The sequence below is a fragment of the Stenella coeruleoalba genome (genome assembly GCF_951394435.1).
Source record: "Stenella coeruleoalba genome assembly, chromosome: 8".
Taxonomy (NCBI): domain Eukaryota; kingdom Metazoa; phylum Chordata; class Mammalia; order Artiodactyla; family Delphinidae; genus Stenella; species Stenella coeruleoalba.
In genome coordinates, this window is record NC_137154.1 from 106,131,461 (window position 1) to 106,157,172 (window position 25,712).

The 25,712-nt window shown below is 49.5% G+C and overlaps 1 protein-coding gene and 1 long non-coding RNA gene across 4 annotated transcripts in view; one reads left to right on the forward strand and one right to left on the reverse strand.

The window, feature by feature from the left end:
• Window positions 1-22,472, forward strand: part of LOC307191034 — a 41,783-nt gene extending 19,311 nt beyond the window's left edge. The window contains exons 2-4 of the long non-coding RNA XR_013829583.1: window positions 14,389-14,605; window positions 19,706-19,804; window positions 21,553-22,472. This is a non-coding gene — a long non-coding RNA (uncharacterized lncRNA). The remainder of the gene's footprint in view (window positions 1-14,388; window positions 14,606-19,705; window positions 19,805-21,552) is intronic.
• Window positions 5,977-25,712, reverse strand: part of OPCML (opioid binding protein/cell adhesion molecule like) — a 506,338-nt gene continuing 486,602 nt past the window's right edge. For 2 of the 3 annotated variants that reach the window (XM_079930641.1, XM_079930639.1), the window contains one exon: window positions 5,977-11,279. In XM_079930641.1, the coding sequence (XP_079786767.1) occupies window positions 11,179-11,279 (101 nt within the window). In that variant the 3' untranslated portion in view covers window positions 5,977-11,178. The remainder of the gene's footprint in view (window positions 11,280-25,712) is intronic. The other variant, XR_013829582.1, reaches the window with a different exon arrangement.

The window sequence follows — 25,712 nt, forward strand, 5'->3', positions numbered from 1 at the left end:
GAGACTCTGGCTTCATCAAGAGAACAGGGCCTTTGTACCCGAGGGCCTCCGATGAGTCCCTTTACTGTCCTAGCTGACTCTACCATGCAGCCGCTAGTTCTCTAATAAGCTGATTTCCCCCGAGACCTTTACCGAGGAAGACACAGAAACTGCAGTGATTTGGTCTTGTAACCACAGCAACCGTCCTTGCAAATCCGCCTTGCAGGGAACGAGGCCAGGAGCGAACAAGGAAGCAGGCTCCATGGGTAGCGCCCAGGCTGCCTTCCTCCTTAGACAGCGCAGAAAGCACCCCCTACCCCACGGGGTCCAGGCACCGGGGGATCCAGGGATATCCTCTGTGCTGTTGGAGTCGGTCTGCTGATTCGCCCCGGACTGCACGGAGGGAAACGGAAATGGGAGAAGGAGGGTTTCATTTGACACGTAGGGGCTAATATTTTGCCAGGCGCTCTACACGTTTTGTTTCCTGTGACCCTGAGGACCACTCTGAGAATATGATATTTAAGCAGAGCCATTCCTCCCACGACGTCTTCTGGACCATCATGTGGGGTAGGTGTGGGGTGGTTGGAAAAGGGAAGAGACAGAGAAGAGGGTAGAGAAAAGAAACCCACTGAGTGGCCACCTCCTTGTGCCCGGCATCCAGGCCAGGAGCTTGCCCGTCCCTCCCGCCGCATCTTCCCTCATCCACCTCGGGCTAGCGCCATGGCAATTACAGAGACTACCCTACAGTCGAGGAAACCGAGGCTGTAAGAGAACCTGCCGTCAGCTCACAGGCACACAACCCGCCTATGGTAGAATCGGGACTTCGATCCCCGGCATGCAGATTCTGCTCCCTCATCTCAGAGCAGCACACACACCTGGGCTCAGACTCACGTGGCCGTGTGTTGACATGCACCTGTAGGGCCACCTGGACAACCACGTTGCTGGGAGATGCAGTAGACACCATGCTTTCTGCTGAGATGCAGCCTTCCCTAGTTTTAGGAGAGTCTCTGGGATCATTGGGGAAAAAAATTAACAGAGCCAGAAGTACATCCGTATTCTTGAGTCATTCAAGTGGAATGTATTCCTCTTAGAAGTAGCTCTCTGAGGAGGTTTGGCAGCCTACAAACCTTCCTGAAATTTGTTCACGAGCAAATGAGCATCAAGCAATGCGGTAACAAGACAAAGAGGACTTGCCTGACTCTAATACATGGAACAGAAGAAATCTCAGTGCCCGGTCATTCCCCCGTCACCCACTGAATAGAGGCTGGGCCCCTTGCCTTAGACGCAAGGAGTGCCACATCCCATCCTGGAGTGGGGACAGCTGCGCAGGTTTCTCCCCTTCCCGCTTAAATCCTTCAGTATCTCGACTGTCTAATCAGGGAGCCGCTCTCTACCCCTTCATCACGACAAGCAATGAAGGCAACACCTTTGTAAAACAAAATTAAGATGCAGAGGAAATGGGGGGTGATAAGTGAATCGCAGAGGATCCAAGGAGCTAGAGTTCCTATGGAATTAAAGTGGGAGGCAGAGGAAGGAAATCAGGATCCCTTGTAGAGGATGATGGTATAATTAGATGACTCAGGAAAATACTGATGGTGCTAAACCTCTCCACCTGGAAGTTCTAAGCATGTTTCAAAATGAATAAATCAAAAATTGGGTGGGACCTCATCATCCTCCTAAGTTTTCAGAATCGTAGAATGATAGCATCTCCTACCCAGTTGGCTGAGAAACCTGGAATATTCCTCATACTTCACATTCTCCATCACCCCAGGCATCTAGTCCTTCTTTCTTGATTTACCTCCTAAAACTCACCCCAACTTGCTTGGTTATTACTCCTTATCATTCCTCATCTGAATTATTTTAATTACTTCTAAAGGTAGTTTCTCCTTTGCCAGTCTGACCAATGCCCATTAATCTGCCCTCCTTCTGTGGTGATATTTCTAAATTGCAAATACACTCTAGCCACTCTTATGATTAAATCCTTCTACAACTCCCCTCTCTCTTTTAAGACAAGTCCCAACATCTCAGCATTTCTTGTCAAGATTTAAGGATCTTGTCCCTGTTTACCCCTTCTGCCTGCCGTGCCGCCTCTGCCCTCACCCATCTTGGGATGATCAGCGCTTGGAAGTTCTTGACCTTGCTGTGCTTCTCATGACCGTGTGGGTTCATCAAGTGTGAGCATCTACCATTACTTAGCTCTTCCCCTCCCTTTTCCCAGCTAATTCCTTCTGTCTCTGCAAGACCCAGCTGAGGCATCTCCTCTTCTGGAGGTGAGCACTGAGCCCTGCCATCTGGCTGCGTGTCCTCTCCTGGGCTCCTCTGGCCTTGACACCACCTACCGTGTCGTGATGTAATTCTGAATCCTCCTCTGGCCTGGGATTTCCTGGACAGTCACTCTGCTTCTCACATTTTTATCCTCCGTACTTGTCACATGCTAGCTGTCGATACATGTGTATTAAGTTGAAATGAAATTCTACTCTATTTTTTCAACATTCCTGGGGGGTTCTACCAAAAATCTTCTCACTTTCCAAGCTTGTGTCCTTGAATCATCCAATACGCAGAGATTCCTTTCTTCCTTTTAAACTTAAATAACTTATAAAATATTTTGTTTTCATTTTTTTGAAAGAAGCAAACACAGTTGAGATTCTGCCATATAGAGGATCAGTTAAGTGAGAACATGGAGGGAAGAGGCTGAGGGAAGAAGAGGGAATAAAATGACTAACGTTTATTTTGCAGCTAATATGTAACAGGTACAATGTGAAACACCCTTACCTACTCAACACCTAATAATTCTCACGGTCAGTCTTCTGAGGTGGGTGTTATTAGCACCTTATTAATGAAGATGAGACTGGGTATCACACTGTGTCTCTGAAGAGAAAATAGAGAACTTAAACTAAATAGAAGGAAATATGTCTCATAGGACAAAGCACATAATGGATAGATAAGAACTGTAAATATTCTTATTTTGAAATAAGAGATGCTGTTAAACACTTAAATGCAAATAAGCCATGTCTTTCATCTTAAATCGTGGAGTTTTAGGCAAGTGGCGGTTCCAGTGGTTAAGACTTCACCTTCCAGGGCAGGGGGTACAGGTTCAATCCCTGGTCGGGGAGCTAAGATCCCACATGCCTCATGGCCAAAAAACCAAAACATAAAACAGAAGCAATATTGTAACAAATTCAATAAAGACTTTAAAAGTGGTTCACATCAAATATATATATATATATATATATATATATATATATATAAATGTCTTATCTGAACAAACTCGGTTTACAGGAAACCATTCAGCAAGACCATACCCTCTGCCGCTCACCCTTCCACTCTCAGCTCTGCCTGTGCTCCCCAGTCTCTGCTTCCTCTTACCCTCATCAGAAAGGTTTACAGAGTTTTGAGATCCAATGAAAGACTCTCAACACCCCCCGCCAAAAAAAAACCCTTCTATTGCAAGCAGATTTGACGTTCTCTAGATGGTATGTGCTGTGGTCCTGGTGCCCCGTTTATTTGCGTAGTGATCTACCTGTTCACAATATCCCCTGCCTCAGTCAGCTGACTGCATCCCTGGGACAGGGGCAGAGGGAAGAAGCCTCCTAATTATCTCCCAATATTTGCTCCCTCTGCAGCCCCCTTCTCACATCTCTATCCTAAGAGCTGCAATATGACCCTGTATGTTTTCTTTGAATACAGCTGTTTTCACATCTTAGATGTGAGCTCCTTAAGGGAGTTCCTCTCTAAATTCAATGCATGGATGAATAAATGAATACACGGAAAAACATTTAAGGAAAAAAAGAGACTTCCTAATGGACAGATGAACATGTTAAAGAAAGGTAGCATCATCTGTAGCTTGAGGGTGTTGGTTTTTAAAACTGATCATAGGATTTGCTACCAATCAGTCCCATCCCCTGGTCTCCATCAAAATAGGTCATTTATTTAACAGAAAACCAAACAGAAAAGAAGGAACAGCTGCTAGTTGAGGTCTCTCCTGTCTGTTTCCTCAGTCAATTCTCATGTTCATGGCTTGCCTGCCTTCCTAGTGTTAGAAAGTTATACATTAACATCTGCTCCTCTGGGTGTTTCCACCACACTCCCAGCTCTCCACCTTCTGCCTGCTGTCATAATCCTGATAGGAGGAAGTATGCCCTTAATAAATACCCTAAAGCCCTTCTCAACGTATATGTTTTTAACAGGATGCATTGCGGGCAAAGATAATGAAAATGCATCCTATCGTTTAGCTGCCATGCTGAAGAATAACTAGATAAGGCCTCCCTTGCAGAATGGAAAGGTAACAGCAAAGATTTCCATTACCCACTTCAAGTGGGTTGGTAAATAGGTACGTCTGCCAAAGGCTGGTTGGAGGATGCTTGCTGGATGGACTGACAGGTGAAGAATGGCTGGACAGTTTAAATAAATAGGTGGGGAACTGTCATATTAGGGAGGTGCATGAGTGAATAGATGGAATAAGGGTTAGAAAAATGGGGGAATAATATGTGAGTGAATAGGTGAACGGTTAGCTGATGGAGAAATAAATTGGTACATCGATGATTGATGGAGCTGAGTGGCCAGATGAAGTGAAAGACCGATAAATGTCTATGCAAGCAGGCAAGCAGATGGATGGGTAAATGCTGTGGTATGAACAGGAGCAGGAGAGGGTCAGGAGAGGATGGGGAGAGGATGATTAAAAGGAAGAAGAAGGAGGAGAGGGTGGCGGGGAGCACAAAAGGCATTAAGGCGTTAGAACTGGAGATTCATTTCCTCGACAAGTCATGATTTTACAATGAGTCTGAGGAAATTAGAAACGCTCCATCACTGGTACCCACCATGTCCTCCGTATTTTAATTTACAAGGAACATGATCGAGTCTATCAAGTTATCTGTGTTCCATCCCCTGTAGGGGAAACAGAGTCATGAAAGGTCAGGATTAGCCCTTGTCTGTCTAGGAAGCCTTGAGAAACAAGCCTCGTAACTCCAGCTTGAGGTCTTGGCCAGAGAAGTTGTATAGCTGAAGAATCTTCCCCCACTTTCTGCTGCGTGCCCAAATAATCATCGGCCACTGACCTAAGCTTTATTTGGGGGCAGTCTTAGGAATCCAGTGGTTGAAAGGGAAACAAAAACTGTCCAGGGAATTTTGATAGAACACACTGAGGGGGGTAAATTCACCAGTGGTGCAGCTGAGGAAACAAAGATGAGTCCAAGATGAGTCCAGTCCAAGATCACACAGGTAGTCAACGGCAGAGCTCAGAAGGGTTGGTTGACGTATAAATGGTTGGTGAGAATCTGGGTTGCAAGAAAGAGGTTAATACCTGTTCCTTCGGAAGAGCAGATGAATGTGCGACCAAGTGGTGGGAGCTTTACTGAAAGAGAAAGATGTTTTAGGAAAGACAGAGGAAGGGAGCTCGTTCTCCAGATCTCTTTCTCATGCTGTTACCCTATAGATGCTACAGTAAACCTACGACAGAGAACAGTTCCTCCAATGGCATGTGCTTTTAGGAATAAATGTGTTATCACAGTCACCGTATTTTCTTATACTGACTCCTGTCAAAGTGGTGCTTGATCGAGTGGACTCAACCTGCAGGAACTCTTAAGGAGCGGTCAGTCCGAGCAGTGTCTGGTCACTCTTTTTCTGAAACTTCTCTTGTGATTTCATTTTAGCCTAGGTCAATAAATAATTTAGACTTTGAGGCTGCAGCTGCATTTTATAATATTGTATTTTATATTATTTGTAAGTATATGATATAAATAGATATGTGACATACACTTGTAATATGAAATTGCCTAGGCTTCATAGTATTCTCTGTGCATGTGGGTACATACATGCATGAGAGAGAGAGAGAGAGAGAGAGAGAAATGCTACTCAGTTTTCTGGTTGCATCTGCTTCCCAAAGCCTAAAACACACGCACGGGAGAAGCATAGCCTGCCTAGTTTTCTCCAATCCTGGATACCCAGTGAGGTGTCCTAATAAACAGCCCCCCAAAAGTTACAAATTTCTTTGAACTTTATTGATACACTGCACAATCACAACCATCTCATATTCATCCTGAATTAGAAAAGGTTACAACTACAATGTAACATGCACAGAATTCAGGTAGCATATTCACCCTTAATACAATTATTGACAGAAATCAAGTCTTCATTGATTTTTGAAAGAAAAAATAAGAAAGAAAATAGAAGGAGAAAAAACTCTAGAAGGCTGACAAAGTTATACTCTTGTATCATGTGATAAAATTTTAAAGCATTTGAACATAGATTTGTTTTAAGGATAATTGTGAAAATGGGCACACCCATGGTCTGACACATCTATAACGGCACCATTGATAAGTCATATTTTTTTTTTTAATCTAGAGGACTCTGAACTTGACAGATACATGTTCATACACCCACACATTCCTCACAACTGCACTTTACATGTCACAAAAGGTTCTGAATGATTTAAAAAGCTCCCTTTAATTAACACAGGGCAGCTTTTATTACTTATCATTGCTGTGATCGATATCATTATAAATCTGCCAATAGCGTAGAATGCGGCCCCCAGATAAAGAGTAGAGGGTTCACCATCTTCCCTTCCCCGCTCAGGGCCATGGAACAACTGAAACAACCCTGTGCCTGTAAAAGGGCACTGTTGAAAGAAACAAAATGGAATGTCTTTTAAAATATGGGAAATTAGGCTTCGCTGGCTACTTTCAGGCTGATGACAATCGTGTCTAATTGGGTCCACTCTGCATCCTCGTGGACCGCCAGTGTTCTGCACCTGAAGGCTACATTGCACTGGTTCAGCTCTCTCTTTTTGCCACATCTTTTAATTGCATATCTATTTCTTCCTCCTTTCATTTACTTCTCTTCTCTCAAGAAATGAGGGAAATGAGACTGGCATCTTTATTGTTGGCTGTTAGTGATGATTAGGAGTTCTCATCATACGGTATTTTTTGAAAATGTTGCCTTCCCAGCTACACACCTGTGAAGTTTTACTGCAACCGCTCCAACTTATTTGTCTTAAAATAAAATAAACAAGGTAGTTTTGAAGAGTAGGCGGGGAGGCAGTTGGGCATCAGTTTCTAGGACGAGGGCTCGTGCAAAACGAAGGCAAGCGATCCTCATTTTTGGAGAAAAAGAAAAAAAAATGAATTTTGCCAACTAGAAACATTTTATGCTGCTTCCCCTACTTTCTTGAATTCCAAAGAGATTAAATTTTGTTTTTGTTTTTTGTTTTTAATCCTGTGGAGGTTTTTTGGGGGGGGGGAAGGGGGGCTGGTTCCAGGTATGACAAAGCCAGTTTTTCTCTGGCGAGGACTCAGGGTCAGATTGGAAAAGATGACACGGCCCCATCCCTCCCCTCCTACGGATAGCATCCACAGACAGCCACAGAGGAGAAAACCTTCCCTTGGCACTGGAAGTACCCACCAATCTACAGCCACGCCTGATGCACCGCGGTTGACAAGCTCTCCTGGAGACGGGCCGCCCACTTTAAGGTTCTCTACTCTTCTCACGTGACTTTTCCCGGCATAAGTAGAGGTCACCAACTCCTCCATGTGGAGAGCAAGTTGCTGGATTGGTGCAGAGACACATCCTTGAACTCATCCTTGGCTGTGGACTTGTCCCGACTCCCAGAGGACACTTCCCACCCAGGTTCTGAGAACTAACTGACCAACCCGTGAAATGGATTGTCTAGCGTGAGGCATGGGTTTCAGAAGAAAGAGCCCCAGGCCTCTCTGTGATACACAGCCTGCACTTCCCTTCTGTTCAGTTGAGTACAACTAGAGCAGAACAGCCACACGTCATCTCTCTGTATAAAACAGGTGCACGTTTTGACCACCACTCGCCTGTATGGCCTCCCTCCCCCAGTTAAAACAAGAATGAGAAAAACTAAACGGATTTTCTTCAACTTGCAGAAGACTGTATCAGGCACTTGACATTAAACTACTGAGAAACAAGCTTGGCCAGGGCCTTAACACTAGCGCTGGCACTGGAATTACTTTGGTGGGAATACATATGAACTTGGTCTTGGAAGGGGGAGGGTTTCAGAGTACCTACATAGCTGAGTTCCTCTCACCTGATTTCCTGATAAGCCTTATTCGGTTTCCTTCCCACGTGCAAAACCTATGAAGAGCCACACGTCCTCAGAGACTTGATAACTCATTTTTTCCTCCTCTCCCCTAAGCCCCGGCCCCATCACTGGCATCTCGAAAAAAATCTCTCCAGCAGGCCTTATCTATCCGCCTGCCATGTGTACAGTGAGCATGGATACTGTCTTTAGTAAGCGTTTGCTGCTCTCTATGCTTCAAGATGCTGGGTAACAGCTCCTGTCCTATCAAAGGAGTCCAAACAACCCAGCAGCTGGGGCACGTCTGTTGTGCAGAAGGGTTTTCTTTCCCACTGGCCCGTTTCCTTGGGTCTTGTTTCCTTGGCCACCTTTATCCCAGATAGGTGAGGATTAACGGCAGGCGTTTTTCCCTCTGAAACAGGGCTGGAACCAGTAACTACCAGACACGCTTCCCAGTAGCCAGTGGAAGAGGCTGCACGGAGTCCCACAGAGAGTCTGAGACCCAGGCTCATTGTGCTGGGAAGGTTCTGGATCCTCCTGGCTGAAGGAGGACGGGCGCCTTCCTCTAGATCAAGTCCCGGAGTGAGGAATATGCCCAGCTTGTCCATTTCAAGCACCGCGTTCTCCAAGACGGTACCGTCTCCACAGCCTCCACACTTGTTACTCCAAAGGAACAAGCGTATTACCAGCAGAACATTCAAATGACACGTTAAACACTCCTTCAGCGTCTGACACCAGCCCCGCTCCAGGAGCCCCGTGTGGTGACAGGTCTGAAACGCTGATGTCCGACCTGTAATCCTGACTCCACGCCTGTCCTCGACTGTCCCTGGAACTTGAAATCCACACACTGCTTTTGGCACATCATTTACGTTCCCCCATTCTGGCTCCTGGCAGCTCCGTGGGAAATGCAGATGTCTATTTACAGCTGGAAAGTGTAATATTAATTTCATTCACACGCCAGCTCTCTTACGGAAGCGCCCAGCTTTTTGTACGCCAAAACAGCCTACGTGTGTGTGTGTGTGTGTGTGTGTGTGTGTGTTTCTCCACTGTGTACGTCATGTTCATGTGCTATAACGGACAAAAACAAAGAGGCCACATTTCGGAGGAAGCAGATCAATTAAGCATCGAAGGAACGGAACTCTGTGCAGCTGGTATCTCTCACGTTTTAGACTGTGGAGCTGAAAGAGTTTTCCAGCGGGTCTCCAGCGGGTCTGTGAGACAGTCACTGTCGATGTTCCTTCTTATCCTCAGCAAGTCACTCCCTGCAGCACGGGACAAGGGCACAGCCCTGCAGGTTTCCAATGCCATTCTCTTGCAACCCTGGCACACTTGCCGGCTGAGTCCTTCTTGTCCCAGGAGACAATACAGAAAGATCAGGTCAGCTCTTCTTTGTGTTCTGGAAAGATCTGCTCTGAACATGGAGAGCTGAGGGCATCCTTCCCCAAAGCTCCTGGAGAAGCAGTCTGTATCCGAGGAAATTGTGTGTCACTTTCCCCTTCTGTTTGCAGTGTTGTGTTAATCAAGTGCTTGGAAACTGTCAGTTGCTCAAGTGCCCTCAGCTCAGAAGAGCTTCCTGAAACATATACCAGCGTTGTCAACACACCCGCCATGTAATTGGCTTCCATCAGCTTTTTACTGGATAGTTTTCAAACAGATGAAACCAAAACTGGAGCAGAGAGGAGACAATAGCAGAAGTCATCCCACTCAGGTGGACGGCTCTCTTCACACTGCAGAGACAGAGCTGTGTTTTCTCTCTCACTTTCTTGCTATTAAGCACAGTCCCATAGCTTCCTGACATGCACTTTCTTGAAAGGCTGAGAGAAACATGAATTTTGGCACCTTGTCCTTCCGGTAAGAAAGAAAAAACACGATACTCCTCGAGGCTTTGCCAAGGCTTATCTGCTTCCCAAGAAGGTGTTTCTCAATACACAGTCTCTGCTGGGAAGAGTGAGTGACCGACCATTCGATTGCTACTTTTGTCCATCTCTTACCAGTATCTACTTTGGGTAGATGGGCTAGCACATTCCAGACAGTCCATGACATGTTGCCTTTCTATGTTGTTAGCCTGCGAGATCATTGGCTTTCGCATGAGAAGCTGATATAGGTCATTTTGAAGATGCCAATATCTGCAGAAGGTAGAGGAGACATGAATCCAGTGGAATAGACACAATATGGTTAGAGATTAATGTGGTGATGGATTGAGAGTGAAGAGTGGGGAAAGAAACAAAGACATAGATGTAGATGTGCTAGATGATTACATTGACAGACCGATAAAGTAAATAGATTGCTAGAGAAGAAGATGGGTGGGTAGGTAAGTGGATGGAACGATCAATCGGACAGTTGAGTAGATGGATAACCATATGATTACTTTCATAGAGAGCTTGATAAAACCTAAATTATCAGCCATCTACAGATCATTGTTTATGACCTGGACAGCATGTTTTTGAGAGAAGTACCATCCTCAGAATGCTTCCCCCTTTATTCGGTCACATGACTTCTGAATGTTTAGTTTTGGGTTGTGTGCCTATCCCTAAATCCCTGTGGCTGGTAGAGAAAGCAGACGGGGCAGAACGGCTGGAAAGATGGCAATGTTTCATATGTGTTTAGAGAGAGACCTTCCCAGAAAGAAAGGATGTGAACCCTCGTGTAGTTAGACAATAATAAACATGGAAGGAGTGATAGGTACATTATAGTCAGGAAAATGGTCCAAAGCTTAGAAGATGCAGCTAATAGGACACTTGGATGTAATTCTCGCTGTGCACTACATCATACGTGAAGTTGTGTCTTCAGGGTGTTTATCACGAGGCACATTTTCTGCCCAGATGGAGCTTATGGTGTACTGGGGGGGGCAGGGCTGGTGGTGATGGTGTCGGGAAGGCAGAGGAAAGGGAAGGGCCAAGGGAGAGGAACAGATTCCATTTTTGGACACACCAATGAATGATTATCCTACACATGGTAGAACCCTGCACACCCCTCCCCCCCAACCCCACTCATTCAAACTGGATAGAAAAATCAAACAAACAGACCAACCAACCAAAGAGAAAATCAAATCAAGAAGAACAGAAACAAACAAAAAGAAGCCCAAACTGGTTTGCTCTCCGCAGTGTAGGTAAAGTCTGTGATATGGAGAAGCAGGCGTTGCTCAGAAGACCTAAGGTTTCTTATCAAAACTTGATGAAGAAGTGGGCAAAGAGGGTCCCTGATAGCCAGAGGCAAGCCAGTGCTCTAGAGGCCGAGTTTACACCATCAATGACAGCTCCAGGCCCTGTGTGGGAGAGAGAGAGACAGACCCATTAGCGCACACCCAGAGGGCACCATCCTTATCCCGTGACAAGCACCGCATAAACATGCTTCTCCGTGGGCAGCTCCCACCCACCAGTGACCCTTCCGAGTCTGCGTAAATGGAAAGCACCCGCCGGGAGAAACGCAAAGGGACTTGTTGCTGGGGTGCCCGGACCACAGCCTGCTCTCAGACTGGGCTTTAAAACTGAAAGAGGCAGACGGAGGGAGTGGTTACACGTGCGGGCCGACAGGGCAGGGCAGGGTCTTTGTAAGCAGCGCCTCTACCTGTGTGCTCTCCTTGGAAATCGTGTCCAGAACAGACAGGGCTGGGAGGGCAGGGAGAGGGATGAGGCTCAGAGTGGAGGGAAGAGGTGGGAGGAGGAAGGAGAGGAAGAGAAGATTTTGTGAAACACAGGAGTCTAGGTGTTGATGTGGCTGGCTTTTCATCTGGTGTGACTGGGATACTGGGGCGGCGTCTCCCAAAGCCGCTGAGGAAGAATGAATACGTACACCCAGAGTTTGAAAGACTATGGTTGGGTTTATCCCAGCAGTCAGAGATGCGTCTCCAGAGGTGACAAAGACGACCCCCGTTCTCAGACCCAACGGCCACCTTACGCCCCTGCCTGGCAGGGCTCTCCCTCAACCTCTTTCTTCTTCCCTCTCTCTGGCCCTTTTACACAGCCCTCGTGAAACCCTCACGTTCCGCTGTGAAATAAGACCACAGAATCACAGGTGCGATTCCTTTCCCTTCATCTGCATCCTTGAGAAGACAAACCACGTGCACTGGGATCGCCTTGCCTGTTCCGAGGGCCCAGGGTGGAAGGCTGAGTGTCCACCTCTGCCCCTGTATTCCTCCATCACCTTTATTTACCAGCATCAGAATTTAGGGTCATAAGCAAGACCAGAGTAGCCAGCGAGCAGGGAGCAGAGAGTATTCCGGGGAAAGCAAAACTAAGTGTTAGTCAAGGGATCAGAAGCAACCCTGTAGGGCCAGTGACAAAGGGATGGAGTGACAGGCAAGAAACAGGGCTTCATCACCTCCTTTACTAGTAAATTGGCTTGTTGGAAATAACTTTACTACTGAAAAAAGCCTCAGTGGTGCAGGGTCTCCTCAGACAGGAGCCAGGTCATGTGGCTTGCTGGGCGGGCGGTGATGCTGTCAGCCTGGGGATGGATGGTCCTCTCACGCCAGCAGCTGGCATCCACCTGTTCCCACCCCAGGGATCTCAACAGGATTCCTTTTCTTCCTCTGATTTACAGTACAGTTCTCTGTTTACTAAAAATTCATATTTACTTGATAGGTCGAGAGTCTTGTTCATAGTTTTCTGTACTTTTGTTATAGAGTATTTGCAGATAAGGGAAGAGTCCAGTCCTTAGCCCATTGCTGTGGTCCCCACGACAACTTCATAAATATTTATAGAAAGTAGCCTGACTCTGAGGCCCCTCAGTCCAGGCATATATCCTAGGAACTGTACTGGCCTACGGAATGTGCTGAGTTGGAAAAGGCCCAGTTTGAAGCCCGAGGTAATTCCCTATGTTGTCTTCTGCAAAAGATGAGTGATTTAGATTTTTAAGTGAGTTTAAAAGGAAATGGGCAACACAGATGTATGAGACCCATATGTTTCTGTAAAGAATATTTAAAGTATATATTATATATATGATATATATTCACTAGTTATATATATATGTATGCATGTGTGTGTGTCTAATTCATTATATTGGTATCAACTTAGGAAGCAACTGGATGGGCTCCATTCTAGACAGACAGAGGCCTTTAGTTGAGGAGTCACTTTATTCCAAGCTCTACCAGTGGGCTTAGCATTTCTGGGGGTGTCATGCTACCAGCGCGCGGAGTATGCGGAAGTATTAGGAGTATTAGGAAGACAAAGCAGTGCGAGCTGCAGGGAAGGAAGGAGGAAGAATCATCAAGATGGGAGGTCGCAGTGCCAGGAAGATGTTCATGCTGCTTAGGCAGGGGTGTTACAGCCTCAGCTCGCTTCAGCTGAGTTCTCCAAGGAGTGGAACTCTGAGGGGCCTCGGTAGGCATAGAGCCTGCTCAGCCCGCTTGGGGGGTGAGATAAGGCATACTTAGATGGTGCTTTCTGTGTGCCAAACATGACTCTAAATGCTGAACATCTAATCCATTTTATCCGTATGAAACCCTATGGCGTTCCTGTTTTATAGATGGGGAATTGAGAAGCAGAGCAGGTAAGTACCCTGCCTGTGGCCACATGAGACAGTACACCCAGAGCTGGGTTAGAACCGAGTCACTCTGTCTGCAGGGTTGGTGCCCTTGATTGTCACAACTCTTACTTCCTCTCTGTGGAGAACAGTCCTTTGTGCATGTTTTTCAGAGGCCACGGCGTCATGGAATAATGGCCTGGGGATCTGGAGACCCAGTTTCTCCATGTGACTCTGCTGCTTCCTAGCTGAGTGCCAGCTCCTCTCTGGCCTTGGTTCTCCCACCTGCAGTGAGAGGAGGCTGGGAGGGATGACCTCTGAGCTCTTCTCCTTAGTAGCCTGAGTTCCTGAATGGCTGCAAACTCTGCATCTGGTCCCAGAAGGGACAGCTGGGGAGCAGCCAGATGGCCTTTTCCAGTGGTGCGAAGCCATCACACTCCTGCCTTCTGCACCCAGCATGCCATCTCCTGAGACAGCAGGAGGGCCCCAAACATTCCTGGACCCTAACGTTTCCTTTTCTGCAGCCTCATTTTCTATGCATTTTCAGGAAATTTTACTCCCTAGCAGGTATTATAAGCCCTGCTTTAAGCATCACATGACACGGCAATTTATCGTCAGTGGCCTTTGGCCAATCAGTGTATGAGAAAGGGCTGAGCTATTCTGGCCAAAGCGCTTACCTCATCTACTAGGACAGAGATTAAACTAGCCGTGCTCTCCTCCTGTGGATCCTGGACACACTTGAGATTTGGCAGTTGGGCCTACAGGAAGCGAGGGGCCTACAGGAAGGCTCTCGGGCTTTGTTCAAAGCCGGGAGAGAGTGGCTCACGTCCGTGTACCATACTCCATGATGGAGGAATGTAAGACAAAGGCCATCAGCAATGAACTGATTCTTTTTTTTTTTTTTTTGGCAGTATGCGGGCCTCTCACTGCTGTGGCCTCTCCCGCCGCGGAGCACAGGCTCCGGACGCGCAGGCTCAGCGGCCATGGCTCACGGGCCCAGCCGCTCCGCGGCATGTGGGATCTTCCCGGACCGGGGCACGAACCCGTATCCCCTGCATCGGCAGGCGGACTCCCAACCACTGCGCCACCAGGGAAGCCCTGAACTGATCCTTTAATGGCATCTTCAAGGTAAGCCTGATCCTACTGGAGATGAGGGGAAAAGAAGAATCTGGGTTGGGTCTCTCCCATAGGCTTTCTGTATGCTAAGGCCACTCACCTGATTATGCAAATGTTCTTTGTGCTTTAATACAGAAGCAGCAGTGGATTGCTGCTGTAGTGACCTGGTGTGGTCCCATGATTACTGTATGCATCTGCCCTGCCTTGGCCTCGCCGCTCTGTCTTTGCAGCCCTAAACCCTTTGGGGTAAAGCCTCTGACCAATGTAAACGTGCAGCCGACGCTTGGGACTTTGGCTTCAGACCAATTTGGGCTTAAATCCCAACTCTGCGGCTTGCCAGCTCTGTGATCTCAGACAGAGCACTTGCAGTTTTCTCCTTGGAAATGGGGGTAATAATGTGGAGTTTTCAGGATGAAGGACTGGAGGGATTAGGACAGTGTCTGGTAGGAAGTAGTCATGTGATCGTGGGAAGGGCTGCTCTGGTGGGTCCATACCCCCTACCTTCCACTTGTTAGTTGAGGGTAATACTGGCTTGTTTCGACCTTTTCCAAATACGTTGATCCTGAGCTGGGTTTTGGGAGGTGAGAATGAAGAGGTGAGATGGGCGAGAGAGACCTCCGGCCATTAGGGCCTAGGAGGAGGGTATGGGGCACTGGGCAGGGCAATGAGAGAGTCCAAAGCCATGCTCTGTGGCAAGGCCAAGCGCAAAGGACCAGTCTGCGAGGGAAGCAGACCCCACGCTGGCCTCGGAAGCCATGCCACCCACTCAACAAACGTGTGCTGGTGCTTTCACGTGTCAGGCTCTGTTCCAAAGAGGAAGACAGGCACAGCCTCTGCCTGCACACACCCTATCTTCCATTAGCTTTTTTTTTTTTTTTTTGGCTGCGCTACACTGCCTGCAGGATCTTAGTTCCCCGACCAGAGATCGAACCCGCGGCCCTTGAAGTGGAAGCTCGGAGTATTAACCACTAGACGACCAGGGAAGTCCCCCTATCCTCCATTAGGACCTAGAATTCCTCTGTCCTAGTCTAAATCAATAAAGAAACACAAATATGTTTTAAGCCCTCACAGACTCTGAGAAGAAAGTCCTTTGGAATAAAATAATCCAACCTCCCTTTCATCTCAGGAGCACCCTGCCTGTCTAAGAGGAGTGAATTCAGGAATCAGGGAGAACTGAATGTGAATTCTGGCTCCGGTAGTCACTCGCAGGATGACTTCAGATGAGACGGTTAACTGCTCTCAAACATTTTTTTTTTTTAATGTATAAAATATGTGCGGAGGTGGTTTTCTGTATACTTGCAGGGTTCTCTGAGGATGAGTGAAGATGATACATGAAACCACTGAGTATAAGTAAAGGATGAATAACAGTTGGGTGGATTAGAACCAGGACTATAACTGCTAGTCTCTAAAATCGTACCTTTTGTGGGGCTCGTGCTCTAAATAAAGAGACCCTGTGTATACTGAATTCTTAAAGATAATTGTCAAACACCCACTGAAAGCAAACGTGACTCTGGCTTAGCAAGTGACTGGTCTCTCCCGACAAGACCTGATGTGGCTCCTACCACAGGTAAAGCTTCCCAGAGAAGGCCAGTTATTCTGAGGAAGCGCATGTAGAAGCCCGGCTCTTTCTGTGGGCAAGCACCACATTCAAGAAATCTTTAGTTATGGTTAACAGTGACTCAGTCTAAAAGAAGAGCTCTTACAAACATCAGCCTTAATTAAATATTTTTCAGGGATAAACTAAAAGTGAGAATGTGTAATTATGCCCTTTCCCCTCATTCCAGCCGCTCCTTTGCCCTTCCTCAACGCTAAAAACGTATTGCTTCCTTCTTTCCTGAAGTGGAGCATCTTTGAAAAGCTCACATGATGACACAAAGCCACGAAACCAACTGTGAATGACAACAATGACAACTAAAAATACCTTGAGGACCTATGCAGACCAAAATAAGTTAGCCCTCAGCACACAGAAAGAAGAGATAAAGAGACAGAAATGATCAAGAGATAAATTCCAGAAATGGTAAATGTCAACAAAGGTCAATCAATCAGTGTGTGTACTCTGGGCCGGAGGGAAGATTTTATGGTATGGCCACATGTGAGGCCCAGCAGCCGTAAGACAGTAAATAAAGAAAGAGGCAAACAGACAAATGAGTAAAATAAAGTCCGCTTTGTAGAAGCTACTACTTTGTTAAATTAAATATACTACCCATTTTTAAAAAGCAAATTTGGTTGAGGGTTTAGCATAGAATTAACCTGCAGGCCTAGCTCTCCAGGAAGTAAGGGTTTGCTGCTGCGCTCATGGGCTGGCTGGTCACCCTCTGGAAGAACAGATTTTGAAAATCAAAGTACCCAAACTCAGTGCAGAGCTCCCAGAAAACTATATAAGTTTACTGATGAGGCTCCTGCCTCACAAGAGATTGTGAAGCTTAAAAATGGAGGGTCCATAACAAGCGAGAAAAGTATTGAAATGTCACCCTTTTCCTTTCCATGATTGCAACGAAAATAAGGCATGCACAGTTCTTCAGCAAGAAGTTCGAAAGCAGAGTGTTGCTGTAATCCTACTAAAATAGCAGGCGGTAGGGTGATCACATGAAGGAAAGAAAAGAGAAAAATAAAAACCCGCAGCTGAGTTGAACTTGGTGATAGCGCAGTGAGATCAAGGAGGCATCTGAAGTCTAAGATACAGTTTTGTTCTGAAATTTGTATGGGTTTTATAAATATGAATGTGAACTATGTGACCTTCCTAATGAGGAACCAAAAGGATAATGATGTTTTTGGTGATTAAAAGAGGAGCGAGGAAATCTAATTAGAGGATGTGTGTGTTACACTTGTTGGGGAAACGTAAACCTATTTTCAGCAGCGCCGGCTGATGAAGGTGCATCTTTCCCCTTCAAAGGGAGCTTTTCCTTCATTGTCTTTAATTACAGCAGAAAACAGGGCCCTGTGTTGTTCTACAAGGAAGATGAACGGGGCTTCACAGCTCCAGGAAGGCAGGCAGATAGAGAAGCCAAGAAGGCAGCCATGTCTGCTTTGTGCTCCCACAAAGCCCAAGGCCTAGGAAGTTCACATCAGAGGTTAATTCAAACCAGTCAGCTCATCACAGCCCTGAAAAAAGCAGGGCTTTGGTCTGCGCCAAACCAGAAGCTGGGGCGTGTGCTGACATCAGCACAGCCCGAGTGCTCTGTGTTGAAGTCTAAATGCTCAGGCTAACGGCCAGATGTCAGTGATTCAGACAGAGCAGGGTAGGGGCGCGAGGCAGTGACAAGGGGCCTCATCAGGAACGAAATGTGAAATGTCTGCATATTTTTTCCTAATATGTTGGCATTTCGCAGGTTGGGGAAAACACAAATGATGAGGCTGCTGCCATCAGCCAGAAACGATGGTGTTTCTCTCTGACTCATTCCCTCCCACCTGGATTTAAATTGTGGATTTGGAAAATAAAAATCATATACGTTATCAGCAGGAAATGGACAGGCACATGCAGCTTTTGATGTCTCTGCAAGAAGAAATCATTTGATGAACGCCTTCCTAAACAGTCTGTCAGGATGTTTCTCACAAGGGAGAAAGACCCTGCGGGAGGGGACCCTAAATTTCAAATTAGAACTGGGACGTAAGGGGGGCTGGAATGCAAGGGAAAGTGTCAGCAATGTTGACTTGGCTTCCCTGCGGGGCAGTGGAGGAGACTAAAGACCTTTTGAGTATTTGACCTTCCTTTGGTTAGTGGGGAGTTTTACCCTGTAAGAGGCTGTAACGGATGCCCCATTGACTGGAAGATATATTTATTAATCCAACCAGTGCTTACTGGTCAATAACTATTGCGAGATACAGGGCTACATCCTTTAGTGCAGAAACAAATACAAACAAAATATAAGCCTAAGGGTAAACTACCAAGAGAGTCCAAAAGATGGGTGAGTGATTCTTCAGTGGGGTTCAGAAACACTTAGTGGATGGGGTACCGTTGAGTGGAAGCTTAAAGGGTAAGTACAATTTTATCAGGCAGAGAAGAGGGCAAACGCCTCCCTCTGTGACCCTTCAACACACTGGAAGAGACCGTATACCTATGGGTTAGAAAGAAACATGGGTTTAAGGTAAGACAGACCTGGGTGCAAAACCGGATGTTAACGTGTCCTTCTACAGTGGAATTCCTATCTGCGGGAAGGATTCAGTCACATGGCTTAAATTCTCTGAGCTCCAGGCGTACTTACCTCAAAGGGTTCTGAGCTGTCTGAAGCCCCTTCTGGCTGACACCTACTAGCTAGTAGCTTCTCTGCTCTAGTGCAGCACTTATATTCTATGTTCTATTGTAAATGTCTATTTACTTGCTTGTAGGAGGTTGGGAAGTCTCCTCTCCCTCTCCCTCCTCCCCCTCTCCCTCCCCCACTCCCTCCTCTCCCTCCTCCTCCTCTGGGTACCTAAATCCTAAATCTAACTCCTGGCACACAGTAGGCTCGAAACAAACATTCACTGAATCAGTGAATTGATGGACAGAAGCAGCATAGTCGAGGCTGGACTGTGCAATAGGATCGGGCATCCCGGGCAGGGCGGGGCGGGTGTTCAGCATGGTGGATGCAGAGAAGGCAGTGGGGAACCTGGGGCCACGAGGGAGGTTGATCTCAAGGCAGGAAAGGCCTTCGAGGGTTTTCTTTTTTTAACATCTTTATTGGGGTATAATTGCTTTACAATGGTGTGTTAGTTTCTGCTTTATAACAAAGTGAATCAGTTATGCATATACATATGTTCCCATATCTCTTCCCTCTTGCGTCTCCCTCCCTCCCACCCTCCCTATCCCACCCCTCTAGGTGGTCACAAAGCACCGAGCTGATCTCCCTGTGCTATGCGGCTGCTTCCCACTAGCTATCTACCTTACGTTTGGTAGTGTATACATGTCCATGCCTCTCTCTCGCTTTGTCACAGCTCACCCTTCCCGCTCCCCGTATCCTCAAGTCTGTTCTCCAGTAGGTCTGTGTCTTTATTCCTGTCTTACCCCTAGGTTCTTCATGACATTTCTTTTTCTTAGGTTCCATATATATGTGTTAGCATACGGTATTTGTCTTTCTCTTTCTGACTTCACTCTGTATGACAGAGCTGCAATGAACTTTTTGGTTTTCTTTTCAGCAGGATGTGAACAGGTTCATTCTGAGTTTGGGAAGGGCCACCTGGCCCTGAAGTGGCAGATTGAAGAGAGATTATCAAAGACAAGGGGACCACCCACCGGTAAGAGAATGTTGTAGCCAGACAAGGCCCCTGCCCCAGCAGTGGCGGGAGGGCTGGTGTCTGCTTGCTCCGACCTGCTGGCTGACAGGTGTGGGGTGAGGGAGAGGAAAGGGTTAGAACGGTCGTGGAGGCTGTAGTGAGGCGTTGGGTGAGAAGATAAGGTGCACGTTTGAGGAGGGAAGGGATGCCAGGGAGAGAAAGATGGAGATTCCCCTGGGACATTCAGGTAGCAGAGCGTCTTGTGGCTCAGAATTGAGGCAAGTGCTGGGGACACGGACCGGGGAGCCCCCAGACTGCTGCTCGGAGACTGTCTGGCTCCCGGGTGCCTACGCTTCCCTGGGAGAGCTTGCCTGCAAAGCACATACTCAGGACCATCCCGGGAGGTTTTCATGAAATGGGTCTGGGACCAGGCCCAGGAATCTGCATTTTAAAGCACCCAAAGCGGTGGGCTAAGATACAACTCTTGCAGATGCCTGAAGACACAGAAGACCCTTCTCCTCTTGCTGTAATGCCACCCCCGGGGCAGAAGGTGGAGGGGCTCGAGGCAGATTGAGGCCGAGAGGGAAGAGAAAGGCACAGCGAGTCACATCCTAGAAGCGGAAGCAGGGCGTTGGGGGCCAGGGAGGGCTGGGGCTGAGGGGAGGCTGGGTGTTCGGGGGGACGCAGGCCGTGAGACTGAGGCATGGATTGGGCTGGATTGGAGGTGAAGGGAGGGGAGATTCAACTCCTGCACCCAGCCCTCAGGTCTCACCTGGAGCCACCTGGGGGAAAGGTGGGGCTGTTGGGAGCCTTTATAGAGGAGTGCAGGTGGGGGGCAGGGCGTGAACCAGCTTTCCGTGGGGGACCCTGGGTGAGGGAAGCCCAGGGTGCAGGATGAGAAGAGCTGGTCCGGCTGCCTTTAGTTGAGGAAAATCCTGTCTGAAGAGCCAGCCTGGTGTGTATATTTACTCTGGAGGAATGGCCATTAGCAAAAGGAAATATAGATTCTGTCCTCATAGTTTCCAGGGGCCAAGAGGCAGGCCTTCCTCCTGGCTGCTCTGAGGGGCTGAGGCTTTGCCTTGAGGAAACAGTCCTGAGCCCAGCTGTTGCATTAGCAACGACAAGATTCCTAGGAGCGGTGCCCATTCCCGATACTTAACTCTTGATGTAACTTATTTGTGTCGCTGCTGCAACTGCACAGATGACGTGTGAGAAGTCTGTTTGTCTCTCGGCAGCATCCCCCTGCGTTCTGGTTTTGTTTGCCTTCTCTGTCCCTCTCCCCTGCCGGTTCCAGTAATACAGAAATACAGACGTTTACACGGCTCATTACTGCCCCACACTCTCTGCAGTGCTGGATGTAATCAGGTTCAGGATGTTCCCTCCTTGCACCCTAAGGACAGGGGGATGGGGCCTCTTGCTCAAGACCCAGTGGAAGCAGAATGGGCTGGCAAGTCGAGAGAACGTGAGCGGCTTCCGCAAGAGGCAGCTGAGCCCGCCCGCCCCTGCTGCGTGCGGACCTGGCCGGGCTCCAGGATGCCAGGGCCCAGGTGGCCTCCGAGTGCCTCACCCACTCGAGAAAGCTTACGGATACTTCGAGCAAGTCGCTTGCAATAGGCACAGCACCTGCTGCCACTCCCAAGGTTACGGACGCCAGGTTCTGGAGAGCTGCCTCTTAGCCTAGTTTCCCTTTGTTTTTCAAATTCAGAACAGAGACTTAGAAAGCTGGCAAGAGCCTGGAGTCTGTTTTGTTCTGTTCTTATATTTTACAGGCAACCACGGAACAGAGAGCAGCATGGTTTGTGCCAGTCAGGACTGGAACTCAGTTTTCCCCATCCCCGCGCTGGTCTGTTCTCTACCTTCCGGTGCCTCTCCAGTGCCGGCAGTGGCCCGGGGCTAAGAAAAGTGCACAGTGTGAAAGGGCACTTAGAGTTGGCACACAGCTGGGTGACCTGCTCTGTCTGCGCGGCTTCTGGAGGGGCGGCAACTGGTGACGGGTGAGGAAGAAACACCCCACATCAAGGTCAGCCACTGACTCAGCTTTGCGCGTCACCCACCCCCATGCTGTCTCTAAGCACTTCCCAGCTCAGCCCGCTGTCTCCATGGCCTGTGTCTTCTGCTTCCTTTCGACATTGCTTTCATCTCATTTCCCTTTGTTCTGTGTGTGGAGGTAGGAAACATAGGAAAGACATGTTTGTGCGAGAGGCCTGTCATGAGTGTATGTTGGGATGGGTTCACGGCGCAGAGTCCAAAGGGTCTCCAAAGACCAAGCTTCCAGTCTTTGACGGCAAACCCAGATGCGTGCCTGGGATGCAGGGTGTCTGTCTGTGTGGCTTTGGGGAGATTAAGCAGATCGGTTATAAATGTTCGAATGGTCCTTTAATAGAATGCATAATGGTCCTTTAATAGAATGCATTCAGGTTAGGTGGAGAGGGGAGACAGAAGTGGAAAATGGGTTCCAACAAGCTAATTGTTCACACGGGCTTTGTGTTGCTGGCTGCGTGGGGACATGAGGCTGCGCCTTTCCTAGGAGCTCAATTGTGTCCTCCAAGCGCATATGCTGGAGCCCTAACCCCCCATGTGTATTTGGAGATGCAGCCTATAAGGAAGTGATTAAGGTCAAATGAGGTTATAATGGTAGGGCCTGATTGGCTAGGATTAGTGTCCTAATAAGAAGACACACCAGGAAGCCCTTCTCCACCCCCCAGCGCTCTCCCTCTCCCTCTCCTTCCTCTCACTCTCCCACTCCCTCTCCCTCCTGTCCCTCTCCATCCTCTCCCACTCCCTCTCATTCTCCCTCACCCTCCTGTCCCTCTCCCGCCTGTCCCACTCCCTCCTCTCCCTCCTGTTCCTCTCCCTCTCATTCTCCCACTCCCTCCCCCACTCACTCTCCTTCCTCTCCCACTCCCTCCTCTGCCTCCCCCTCACCCTCCTCTCATTCTCCCTCTCCTCCCTCTTCCGCCTCTCCCTCACCCTGCTGTCCCTCTCCCTCCTCTTCTGTCCCTCTCACTCCCTCTCCCACTCCCTCTTCTCACTCCCTCTCCCACTCCCTCCTCTTCCTCTCATTCTTCCACTCCCTCTCCCACTCCCTCCTCTCCCACTCCCTCTCCTTCCTCTCTCACCCTCCCTCTTCCTCCCTCCTGTCCCTCCTCTCCAGCTCCCTCTTTCTTCTCTCCCTCACCCACTCCCTCCTCTCATTCTCCTTCTCCCTCTCCTTCTTCCTCCCCTGCTCCCTCCCTCTCCCACTCCCTCCTGTGTCCCTCCCCTCCCTCCCTCCTCTCCCACTCCTCTCCCGCTCCCTCTCCTTGTCCTTCCTCTCCCTCCTCTCCCACTCCCTCCCCCTCACCCTCCTCTCATTCTCCCTCTCCTCCCTCTTCCTCCCTCCCCCTCACCCTGCTGTCCCTCTCCCTCCTCTCCTGTCCCTCTCCCACTCCCTCCCCTTCCTCTCCCACTCTCTCCTCTCTCCCTCCCTCTTCCTCCCTCCTGTCCCTCCTCTCCAGCTCCCTCTTTCTTCTCTCCCTCACCCACTCCCTCCTCTCCTTCTTCTTCTCCCTCTCCTCCCTCTTCTGCCTCTCCCTCCTGTCCCTCCCTCTCGCTCACCCTCCTGTCCCTCTCCATCCTCTCTCTCCCTCTCCTTCTTCCTCCCCTGCTCCCTCCTGTGTCCCTCCCCTTCCTCCCTCCTCTCCCGCTCCCTCTCCTTGTCCTTTCTCTCCCTCTCCTTCTTCCTCCCCTGCTCCCTCCTCTCCCGCTCCCTCTCCTTGTCCTTCCTCTCCATCCCTCTCCCACTCCCTCCTGTGTCCCTCTCATTCTTCAACTCCCTCTCCCTCCCGTCCCACTCCCTCTCCTCCCTCTTCCACCTCTCCCTCACCCTCCTGTCCCTGTCCGTCCTCTCCCACGCCCTCCCTCTCCCTTCCACTCCTTCCCCTCCCTCTTCTGCCTCTCCCACTCCCTCCTGTCCCTCTCCTTCCTTTCCCTGTCCCTCCTCTCCCACTCCGTCTCCTTCCTCTCCATCTCCCTCCTCTCACTCTCACCTCTCCTCTCCCACTCCCTCCTGTGTCCCTCTCATTCTCCCACTCCCTCCTCTCACTCTCCCTCTCCCTCCTCTCTCTCCCTCCTGTGTCCCTCTCCCTCCCTCTCACCCTCCCTCTCTCCCACTCCCTCCTCTCATTCTCCTCCTCCCTCTCCCCCCTCTTCCACCTCTCCCTCACCCTCCTGTCCCTGTCCGTCCTCTCCCACGCCCTCCCTCTCCCTTCCACTCCTTCCCCTCCCTCTTCTGCCTCTCCCACTCCCTCCTGTCCCTCTCCTTCCTTTCCCTGTCCCTCCTCTCCCACTCCGTCTCCTTCCTCTCCATCTCCCTCCTCTCACTCTCACCTCTCCTCTCCCACTCCCTCCTGTGTCCCTCTCATTCTCCCACTCCCTCCTCTCACTCTCCCTCTCCCTCCTCTCTCTCCCTCCTGTGTCCCTCTCCCTCCCTCTCACCCTCCCTCCCTCTCTCCCACTCCCTCCTCTCATTCTCCTCCTCCCTCTCCCCCTTCCTCCTCCCACTCCCTCCTGTGTCCCTCTCATTCTCCCACTCCCTCTCCTGCTCCCTCTCCCTCCTCTCATTCTCCCTCACCCTCCTGTCCCTCTCCATCCTCCCCCTCTCCCACTCCCGCTTCTTCCTCTCCCTCCCTCCTCTCCCTCCTGTTCCTCTCCCTACTCTCCCTCTCATTCTCCCACTCCCTCCCCCACTCACTCTCCTTCCTCTCCCACTCCCTCCTCTGCCTCCCCCTCACCCTCCTCTCATTCTCCCTCTCCCTCCTCTCCTGTCCCTCTCACTCCCTCTCCCACTCCCTCCTCTCCCACTCCCTCTCCTTCCTCTCTCACCCTCCCTCTTCCTCCCTCCTGTCCCTCCTCTCCAGCTCCCTCTTTCTTCTCTCCCTCACCCACTCCCTCCTCTCATTCTCCTTCTCCCTCTCCTCCCTCCTCTGCCTCTCCCTCCTGTCCCTCCCTCTCCCACTCCCTCCTCTCATTCTCCTTCTCCCTCTTCTGCCTCTCGCTCACCCTCCTGTCCCTCTCCATCCTCTCCCTCCCTCTCCTTCTTCCTCCCCTGCTCCCTCCCTCTCCCACTCCCTCCTGTGTCCCTCCCCTTCCTCCCTCCTCTCCCGCTCCCTCTCCTTGTCCTTCCTCTCCATCCCTCTCCCACTCCCTCCTGTGTCCCTCTCATTCTCCCACTCCCTCCTCTCACTCTCCCTCTCCCTCCTCTCTCTCCCTCCCCCTTCCTCCTCCCCCTCCCTCCTCTCCCCCCTCTCACTCTCCCTCCTCTCTCTCTCCCACTCCCTCCTGTGTCCCTCTCCCTCTCATTCTTCCACTCCCTCTCATTCTCCCACTCCCTCTCCTTCCTCTCCTGCTCCCTCTCCCTCCTCTCATTCTCCCTCACCCTCCTGTCCCTCTCCATCCTCCCCCTCTCCCACTCCCGCTTCTTCCTCTCCCTCTTTCTTCTCTCCCTCTTCCTCCTCTCCCACTCCCTCCTGTCCCTCTCCATCCTCTCTCTCCCTCCCTCTCCTTCCCCTTCCTCCCTCCTCTCCCACTCCGTCTTCTCCCTCTCCCTCTCATTCTTCCACTCTCTCTCCCTCTCCCACTCCCTCCCTCACCCTCCTGTCCCTCTCCATCCTCCCCCTCTCCCACTCCCGCTTCTTCCTCTCCCTCTTCCTTCTCTCCCTCCTCTCCGTCTCCCTCCCTCACCCTCCTGTCCCTCTCCATCCTCCCTCTCCCACTCCCTCCCCCTCTCCCTCTTCTTCCTCTCCCTCTCCTCACATGCTCAGGGGAAAGGCCATGTGAGAACGATGGTCGTCTACAAGCCAGGATGAGAGCCCTCATCAAAATCAGCTGACAGATCTTCCTGGCTTGATCTCGGCCCTCTGGCCTCCAGAACTGTGAGAAAACAAGTTTT